The 10,397-nt window shown below is 40.1% G+C and overlaps 1 protein-coding gene across 1 annotated transcript; it reads left to right on the top strand.

Annotated features, from left to right (window-relative positions):
* Window positions 1–420: 420 nt before the first annotated feature.
* LOC119647017 lies at window positions 421–8,725 on the top strand. Its single transcript, XM_038047756.1, has 8 exons — window positions 421–671; window positions 728–892; window positions 1,238–1,598; window positions 1,660–1,782; window positions 1,838–1,996; window positions 7,994–8,147; window positions 8,248–8,443; window positions 8,512–8,725. Exons 1-8 carry the CDS (start codon window positions 421–423, stop codon window positions 8,723–8,725), a joined length of 1,623 nt encoding a protein of 540 aa, XP_037903684.1.
* Window positions 8,726–10,397: the final 1,672 nt, after the last annotated feature.

Here is a 10,397-nt window from a genome sequence, read left to right on the forward strand (position 1 = left end):
GAATCAATTAGTCCGTCTGGAAAGAAAAGCGTTACACTAACTATGACCTCGAGACTAGGATTATTAAGTCTGGATCCGCCCATCCTTCAATGCATGTCGGCGAAAACTACAAAATTCAAAAGCTCAAATGTAAAAAAAATCTAGGTCATCTATTGCATGGAATTTCTTATGCCATCAATAATAGAAGTCCTTTGTAATGTGTTACGTTTCCGAACGATAGTATTCAGTTCTCACTAATGGTTTTCGGTGGGTTCCTTTCCCATACACGGAATCTATCACTATTTTTCTCAAAACATTCAATTATGTAATAAATCAAAACGGAACCAATCAAGTTTTCAATTGGATATAAAAGCGAGGCTAAGCTGGATTGCAATTAACACATTTAGTTGAACCTCATTCGCTACAGGCGTGAAGTGTAATATGAAAGTTTATATCATAATTCTCCTTATCGTTCCCGGCAAATGTTTAGGAAGTTTAGAAGTTTTCCAAAATAAACTTGAAAGCGACGCTCTTGAGGATAATAGTTTGGTTCTAAATTGTATTAAAAATATCATCGAAATCCAAAATATAAAGAGCCTCCTGGTTATCGGTAGACCTGAACATTTTGTCAATTTTGATGTTTCAATAATTAGTGAAAATGTTACAATAAAAATTTATAAAAGGATTAGCGGGTAAGACGCATTACCTAATTTTTGATTACTAGTGAAACCAGTGACGTATCCTTTAGGTGGAAGAATATCGGGCGTGTGGTAGAGTTCAAGCGAATATCATACCTCCTCATATTTAATCGGTTTCAAGAAGTCGAAGAATATTTCAGATTATTACCAAAACTACGCTATTTCAATTCCCGTCTCCTTTTTATTATCGTTCCTCTGCAGAATCCGACGCGATTGTAAGTAAAAACTTAATTTCGAAAATGCCAACTGATAAGACAGACGCAGATTTGGCATTATTTGTGTGCCTATCTTATAGTGGGAAAAAAGACAAAATTGTATTTTCTAAATGCAGAATAAATAGTTTTTATTGCTCATATACCGGTGTTTCGGCGACCAGTTTTTGTCTGTCAAAAACTCACTTACGGAGAAGACAACTGGTTCTCGAAATACCGGTATATGAGCAATAAAAACTATTCATTCGGCATTTAGAAAATACAACTTTGTCTTTTTTTCCCCACTATAATATAAGTCAAAAAACGACATACATAACTGAAGAAAGTGCCTATCCTCGATTATTCCAGTGAAGTACAGAGATGCAACGAAATGCTAATAAACCTGAAAATTATCAACTACTTGGTGGTAGCTAAAAATGCGGATAGCACTAAAGCAGAACTCACAACCAATTTTCCATACCGAAATCGTATGTGCGGAAACTACTCGGAGACAAACGATGAAATCATTGCTATCTTTGACGAGGATAATGGTTTACAGTATCGTCTTCAAAATATCAATCTGGACCTTTTCTATATAAGCGAAGTCCGCAGCAAATTATTTCCACCCAAAATACCCAGAAGCCTGCATGGATGTGAAATTCAAATTGTTACCGGACTGTGGCCCCCAAATGTCATTGACATCAATCGTGAAATCTTTCCTGGGATCGAGGTGAGTCTTCCTTTACTTAATTCTCCGATTTATTCCACCATTTTCCCTTTCACTATTCCAGATAGAGTTTATTAGAGTAATTGCGCAACACATGAACTTCGTCCCGAAATATTTATATAGGAACAATGATGCAGGAAGATTTCTACCTAATCGAACATGGACGGGGTTCATGGGATATATTCAGGCAAGGCAGCTTTTACTTGGTAAATTTCAAATGTTTATCGAGATTTCCTTTTTAGAGGAAAGAAGCCGATATTGCAATAGGTGCAGTGCACTTTGATGATAAGCGATTCTTCAATTTCGATGTATCTGGTTGGTATCTTTATAATTACATGCTCTGGATCGTTCCACTGATGAAAGCACCTCCAAAGTCGGCGATATTTGAGCACTTCATAATAGTAAGTATTGAAAATTGTTTAAAAACACCTTTACTCAGCCGGCTCTGCGTCTTCCTTGGTTAAACGTGAGCTATGAGGATAATATTAATTAGCAGTATCAGAAGGCGTCTCTAAAATGTTCCTTAGCCGTGTTAATGATTCCCGTAGCTAAAAGGGAAGGTTGAAAGCAAATAGCTACCTGGGAAACACGGGACCAGATGCAAGAACTTAAATGTCAATGCGAGTCACCCATAAAAGGATGTGGTCCCTCTACTGCAAGAAATGGAGATGATAGCAGCAAGCCCAGGCAGTAGCGTCACAAAAAGTGATCATTCTCTTCTAAATTTCTCTGAATTAATTCTTTCAAAATTTTACACACTTTCTCTCACAACTGCATTATATAGGTGGCATTATATGAGGTGGGGGAGAAGCAAAGCCTTTGTGCACTCAGACCCTAGTGGTCCATTGTACTCGATTCCCCGTCTGATGGAATATCCCGGATTCATTTGTGTATCGCGGGGATGTGTTGGCACTCACATAGAAAATGTTCCGGGGATTCCGCTTTCTCATTACAGGATATCATTTTGGAAAATTCCTTAATTCTGCTAGTGAATTAACAACATTATGGGAAACTTGTTCACAGTTTTTGGTAATAGCATCAGCCAATGCTACCGACACCCCAATTGCTGGTTCCGATCTGGACAGGGGGGAGGTTGAAGCCTCTTTTGCTAAGGCATCCGAGATTTAATTTCCCTCTACACCACAATGGCCAGGTACCCGGAGTATTTTCACCGTATGGAGTCTAGAAACAGAGTTCAATCGATTTCTGCATTCTTGAACGATTTTAGAAGTGGTAAATGTACTACGCAATGCCATCAATGCAGCTTGACTATCGCTACAGATTACGTTGCGCCTGCGTCCTTAGAACCGCACACACTACAGCCTGAAAGACCATTGTATATTGTCCTCATTTCTCTTTTATTTGAAAGGTAAACTCCTGCTCCAGAACTGTTTTCTGTTTTTGAGCCATTGGTGTAGAAGACGTCAATATATCCTGACACGCATTCTTCTGGTTCATCTCAGCTTTCTCTTCGTTTCTAGGTAACACCATATCTTCTACCAAACAGATGTATGGGGAGAATCGGAAGGCATTGCGAAAACTAGATTCTCTTCTCCCAATGACTCCTCCAATGCTCTGTGCGTCCCAGATATTTCATTTCTTCGGAGAGTTGAAGGATTGTATCCCCTGAAAGGCAAAGACCATTCAGATTCCTCCTTTTTGTAAATAATACCATTGTGGTTTTATTTGGATTTACTGAAAGTCTATGCCTGCCTGAGACACCAACTGTCAATCAAATCGACGGCACGTTATGTATTTCTACACACAATTCCGTCATCCGTAGTGAGTCGATCAACATACTCCACAGAAGTAGCCATAGAACACCTCCTTGAGGGCAACCTTTCGTGGCTTCCAATATTAAACAGCGATCAACACCCACTTCAGCACACAACAATTTGTGCGTTAGCATAGCGTAGATGCACTTTATTAAAGTTTCCTCAACACAATGCTCTCTGGCGGCATCACAAAGCTTTTGGAAGGTCGCACAGTCAAAAGCAGATTCACACGACTTTCCACGTTGATAAACATGTTGGCATCATCTAGTGAGGTCGCTAAGCATTCCTTTGAATGTGACGCTCAACCAGTCTCTCTAGACATTTCAGCAAAAATGATGTTAAGCTGATTTAGCTGAAATTCTTTGGATTCGAGTAGTCTACCATCCCTTGCTGAAAAGAGGAAGGCACGTAACCCAGAACAAGAAATCCTCGAAAAATATTTCTCAGAAGTTACTCTAAGTGCTCTATATCCTCCTTTAGCATCGCTGGGTAGATGCCATTCATGCCAGGTGCTTTGAAGTGTTCAGAGGATAGTATAGTAGCTCTCGCGTTTTCATTAGTAACAATCGCTCTCACAGTGTCCCAGTTCCCCTTGCAACACCTTCGGATTGAAGGTTGGCAGAAACCGCCAATTCTCTTCTTCCCACTTCTGAGACCTGTTCTCCCGGGTGGTGTACTTCCAAGAGAGTCTGTATAGAGTCAACCCTAAAGTTTGTGAAAATGCCATCCGGTTTTCTAAGATGGTCCAACTTGGCCGACTCAGCCTTATTAAGGACACTGCACTGCTCTTCCTTTCATCTTCCTGTTCGTCACAATATGCTCTAAAAGACTCTCGTTTCGAATGTTTTACGAGACTCATATATTCACGCTGTGAGTTCCGGAAGTTTAGCCAGTCTTCATCTTTATTGCTTTTGCAATCACGATTTAGAAATCGTCTGGTTTATTTCCTGGAATCTGGAATTTGTATCGTGATATGACGGCGGATACCAGTCGACTCAGCTGTGAATGAGTACCTGAGTCAAATCAAGGTAATAATCTCAGGCAAGCGCAATGCTGACCACATTGCCTCCTATAGGGTACTGTAATCCTGTAGTGTACCGTTACGGTCTTGAATGAATCTAACACACCTCAAAGCCTTAATCCAATTGGATTGTTGTGCCATCGATTATTATTATTATTATTTCTAAAGAGTACGCTTATTTTAGCCAATTCCATCTCCGATTCATAGGTGACCTGAGAAAGCAAGGCTTCATTGACTCTACGATGATTGAGGGTGATTTGGATCAATTTTATTTTCTTATAACACTTAACGCCTTTTTGAACTCAGGGGGCTTGCTGCTCCCGACGATATGCTTGCTACCCAGACCTACTTTTTCATCGCACAACATGTATTTGGGAGGCAATCTGACCCTCTCGTTTTTGAAAGGATATCAGCTCTTTTGGGGGCACTAGTGTTTTGGGCACTAATTTCCCACCAACTGAGGTTTCAGCCCCTTTTTCAAAGTGGTCGGCAAGTTTTTTGTTTTTGGGTGTTTCTCTTCTTTTCTTAAAGTTTCTTGTTTCTCCGCCCTTCCACGAATATACGATTTGGTATCAGCTGGAGTGACTGCGCTACCGTAGAGCGGGTAACTTTAGGGCTCCTCTTCGGTGCTTTCGCATCTTCGCTACTGGTTTGCGGCTTTGTTATGGATTTTCTTGGCTTAAATATCTCCTTGTCTAAACAGCTTCTCTCTCCCTCCATATTTGTTCATTGTCTTGGCTGACCTTCCCATAGCCATGCACGTACGCTCTTCTTTTCGAAGAAAATTTGCCCCTTATTTTTATTTATGCATGATTTATCTATTTCTGGTACATTTTTCGACTATTTCTTCATTCGGCGTCTTCCGCTCTCCATTTCCACTGCTTTTTCATTTTTAATTTTTTAGGGAATTGGTCTCAACTTTTCTTTTCCTTTCCAAGACAAAAAATTATCTCCAGTTACAATCTTCAACTTCTAGCCAATTCTTTTCAAGCTCAAACGAACGTAAAAATCCTTAGCCGAACTATTATTTACTGCATCCACAGAGGAGCCTGGTTCCGAAAATCAGGATATCAATATAGAATGATGGCCCAAGGGTGACTTCCAATACAAGGGAGAAAGAAGCATTCTATGAGCAACTCAATACCCTCCCCTGTTTCAATTGAATTGAATGTGATCTAAATCCCAAAGGGATCCCGATAACATCTTGCTTGGACATGTAATGGGGAAACACGGTCTTGAAGACCGAAATGAGAATGGTGGCTAGGACGCAGCTTTTTGTAACTTTCACATCCTCGCCACTGGCGGAACATTGTTCGAGCACTGCCTAAAGTTCAGTTGGGTTTCAACTAACCGATAACCAACACTTAATCAGATCAATCTCATCGCAGTCAGCGGTAGATTTAAAAGTTGTTTTCTGAATATGCGTAACAGGAAAGGTACTGACAGCGGCCTTGAAAGAGATAATCACTTGATAGTTGTGTACAACATTTATTCGCAGAGGCGGAGAACTTCGAACAGCCGTGATGTGATTTTCATTCGGCCATAGGGAAGCTAATTTTCTTACTGCCTTACGGATACCTTTGGGAGCTCGCCGAGGAATATTGATAAGTCCTAGGCCCTTATCAAGAGCGTTATATTCTCCACTAATCCCAAGAAAGAGAAAGAAAGGTCAGAAAAGGAGAAGTTGTTCTTGTGAAATCAACAACCAACGGTTTGACTTGTATCAGCTGACTAGCTTTAGCAAGAGCTGAGCAAACTTCATAACGGTCTCGCCCTACTATCCTAAAATTTTACCGCAAAGTGTAGACGAAATACTGGAGTGATAAGGAACGTTAAACTTTCGCCAGAATGCGTTCTCAGCCTCATTGGTTGGTTTTTCAAATTAACGGAAAGTTATTGAATTCCCAGTATTGAAAGACTGCACCACTAGGGTGATACATTTTTCTTTGGGGTCATTCCTTAGGCCCTGTCAAATAGCAAACGCTCGTCGGAAACCCTCCAATCCTCTGCTCTTCGGTACTTTCCACATGATGCCGGAGGCCATAATAATATATGATTGCTCTATACCACTTAGTGGGGTATATGTAGCACGTTAAAATAAATATTTCGAACTAAACTAGCCTACTTTGAAGATGGACAGGCCAAACAATTGTATTAGCCGTCTGTTGGTATATATAATCCACAAGAGCAATTCGTGCAAACGAGAATTCACTTGCCAAGATTGGTCTGAACATCGAAGTCGATGGTAAACGACCAAAAGGCAGACCTAAGCAACGGTGGCTTGATACACTGGATGGGGATTTGAAAGCCTCGAGATTGCACCCAGATCAGGCATTCGATAGAGCCAAATGGCGAAGCCGATCACGACGAGCCGACCCCGCTTGTGAACGGGACAAAGGCTCAAGAAAAAGAAGAGCTACCAAAACACAAGTGAGTACAAAACAACAAGCGCGCGCCTTCTGCAGTAATCGTAACTTTGGTAACAAAACCCCCAAACTGACAGTAATGAGTATGCCCGACCTATTTGTGTTTTATGCCGTGCTGACAGTAAAAGAAGTGAAAAATGCGTTCAATTCCTCTAATAAAAAATCAACGAATCGCTTAAATAGTCGCTCCTGGGTTTAAAAGATGACTTACCGAAAATTATCTTTCGGGGACGAATGTTTTGTCCAGGACGAACGATGGACTCAAAGAGTACATTGTAATGTATCTCGTACTGAAGAGAACTATGATTATCAAATTTGCTGATAACTTTCTCCAGGTTGTCACCACAAATCCACCTAAAGATACACGTGTTTATGCAGTAGAAACAGCGTCATAAGGTCCTTACTAGAAACGATCGATTTTAGTCGAACTTCTTATGATTGCAAATCGCACGAAGTGAAAGATCCTCAGAGCTGATGATGTATGCTAAGCTAACCTTCAGCTTCAAGTGCCAAGTAAATGCCTGTCAAAAGGCAACCAACGTCACTCGAAACATGTTGCCAAAATTAGGCGATCCAAAATACAGCCGGAGTAACTTATAGCTAGAGTCATGTTATGAATGGGCAGATACGCTGACAAACTTGCAAAACCGAAGAAAGATTAACTGTGTTTACCAGATGATGACACTAAGGGCTTGCGGTTCTCTTCGAACAACAACGGATGAGGTAACGTTCGATGTAGAAGAATCGATATTTTCTGAATAAGTAAAAAAGGGGAGGAACATATTTGAATATGTGAAATCAAATAAATTGGCTAGTCCTTGCTAATATCCACCGTGTGGAAACTAGAAAATAGTTATTGCTCCTGATGCTTGTAGTTTCCTTCAATAGCAAACACTCATAGCATATTCACACATATAAATACGTTTTTGGAGAGTTACTTACTCCAATTTTTAGTACTTCAGCTACTACTTAATTACTGAAAAAATTAGTAACTAACTCCCGAAATACGTACTTATCTACTTGGAATAAAATCGCATGTTTTTATTGTGGTTGGAGCTACTTTCTGAATGTTAGTTACTTTATTTTTATAGTAAGAAGATAATAGCATATATGATAGTATATATTATACATACCTGAATACTCCCCAATAGATGAACCAAATACAAATATTTGCAGAATTCCGGTTTACTCGCTAAGGCACTGTTCATTTCAATATTCCTTACCACTATTATCGCTATGCTCATCACAGCAAGATTGGTCAAAACCAGAGATACTAAATATTTTGGACAATTAGGATATGTTATTACAACTCTAATCCGGATGTTTCTATGTAAGTACAGTTGAGGCGATGCTAGTCACTAAAGTGATTTCGCGTAAAAGTTAAATTAAACTCGTATGACCTTGGCTGTTTTTTTCACCATTTCTTTCAGCACAAACCCATTCTGATCCTCCAAGAACTGTTCAAGTTCGTCGTATTTTCGGATCATGGCTTATATTCTGCACTTTTATAATATTTTTCTTCCAAACTTCAATAACTTCATATTTCATGTCTCCTAGTAAAGCCATTCAACTCGACGATATCGAGCAAGCTTTCGACTTAAAACTAAGGATCTCCTACGATTCATAGTAAGATTACTTCAAGTAAATGTTTTGAAGAAGATACAATTATCTTTTTTCGTCTTTACTCATTTTAGTTATGATCCATTTGTTAGGAATGCCAGCAGAGATTTCGAGGTGACAACAAGAAATGAAAAACTTCCGGTAATACCAAGTCTAAATTTGGTTGCAAAAGGAGAAGCTGTTACGTTCATTGATCGCCTAAGAGCTATCTATATATCCAAACAATGGCTGCGTGAAGACGGATCTTTGCCTATTCGTTTGCTAGAGAAAGACCCAGTTCATCGGTAAGTTGGTTCTCTTTTATTATTTCAACGCACCTGTTCAGTAGTTTCAGATTATAGGTGCCTTTATTATATATTAAAAGCTAGCTGGGCAAATATTGTATACTTGTGTGCCTTTCCAATTAATAGCGGAGAGAATTTGGTGCGGGTCCATCTGTTATTCCTTTATTTCTACAATATAAAGTTTATTTATTATGCGCTCCTTGAAATTAAATTTCGTTAAAGTCTTCAGGAGAGTGCATAATTTTCACCTCAGACCCAGATTATACTGTTTAATGGGCATGACAACATCAGAAGGGGTAATTCGGACATTTCCAACCTTTCCACGTCAATATCATCGAAGAGAAGGAGCAAATAGAAAGTTGTTCACTCTCTCCATAAGAAGAAGATAACCGCAGCGGCGCGTGCCGAGTTGGATTTTATCCATCGGATCTGAAAGATCGCCAGGAATGTCATATTGGGTCATCCTTTTTAACATGAACATACTAACTCCATTGCAAAAATTATACCCAAAGCTCACAAAACTTAATATCCTCCTGCGATAATATACATTTGCAAAAAATAATAATCCTCCTTTTCTTGCCACCACCTTTTTAAGGTTTTGTGTAAAACAAAACAAACAAAACCTTATTAAAATCGGTTTACTGTCTGTCTCTCTGTCTTTTTATTTGCGTTGGAAGGCGGGAAGGTTCAAAATCTACTGTTGCCTCCTGCCATGCAGCTATGTGAGGCTTCTACTGACTAAAACCACCTCCTTCTCATTCTACTCTCCCCACGGAACTCCTACAAAGTATTGCGTCGCGGGAATGGATCAACTTTTAACTGCGGCTCATAATGGTTCTCTCCCCTTCTTGCTTTCGTCGTAGTTCATTCTGCCTAACCTGTTAGTGAATAGCTTGCAATTCCTTTACAACCTGGTTCCAAGCATCCGTTGACTCTAGCATGAACTCCACAATATTGGCGGGTGTTAAGCGCCTATATGCGACTGCTTCCATTCTTATTCGGTTCCCGGTGAAGAGGGTGCCCAAACTGGGGTTGCGTAGAGTAGCACGGAGCTGCCTTGCCTTGGCGCAACAATGTTCGGTAGTATCCTCGAGATCGTTGCAGCGATGGAAGACGCTGCAGTTGCGGCGCACTCAATGTGTTTTTGGAAATTGAACTTTCTACCAATCATTACTCCCAAGTGTTTTAGCGATGTTTGGGAGTAAATTGTTTGTTTACCAACTTTGATTTTCACGGTTGTGTTCTTTCTTCCCTTACTGATGAGAACTACTTCTGTTTTATGTTCAGCAAGTGAAAGGCTGCAATTTCTCATCCAGGAATTAATCTCCCATATCGCTTGATTTACGTAGACCTTGATTTCGTCTTGAAGGTTTGCCTCCATTGTTATTCCGCTATCATCGGCGAAGCCAATAGCTGTCACGTTGTCCGGAAAGTGTAGCGTAAACACTCCGTCAGACATAACTAGTCACAGTAAGGGATCTAGGACAGAACCCTGTGGCATCCCGCAAGTTGTCGGAAATATTTTTAACCCATCATCCGAGTCGCAGTAAAGCCTTCTCCCAAGGAGGAACTCAACAACAACGCGTACAATGTATTTCAAGGCCTGTAGATTGTCGAATGACTCAGTGATTTTTTCCATTTTGCAGTATTGAACTTATTTTTTACGTCGAGGGTTA

The sequence above is a fragment of the Hermetia illucens genome, chromosome 1 (genome assembly GCF_905115235.1).
Source record: "Hermetia illucens chromosome 1, iHerIll2.2.curated.20191125, whole genome shotgun sequence".
Taxonomy (NCBI): Eukaryota; Metazoa; Arthropoda; class Insecta; order Diptera; family Stratiomyidae; genus Hermetia; species Hermetia illucens.

Coding starts and splice junctions, on each gene's coding strand:
- LOC119647017 (XM_038047756.1), top strand. CDS start 421: ATGAAAGTTTATATCATAATTCTCCTTATCGTTCCCGGCAAATGTTTA. Junction 893..1,237: donor CTGCAGAATCCGACGCGATT/GTAAGTAAAAAC, acceptor CGATTATTCCAG/TGAAGTACAGAGATGCAACG. Junction 1,599..1,659: donor AAATCTTTCCTGGGATCGAG/GTGAGTCTTCCT, acceptor TCACTATTCCAG/ATAGAGTTTATTAGAGTAAT.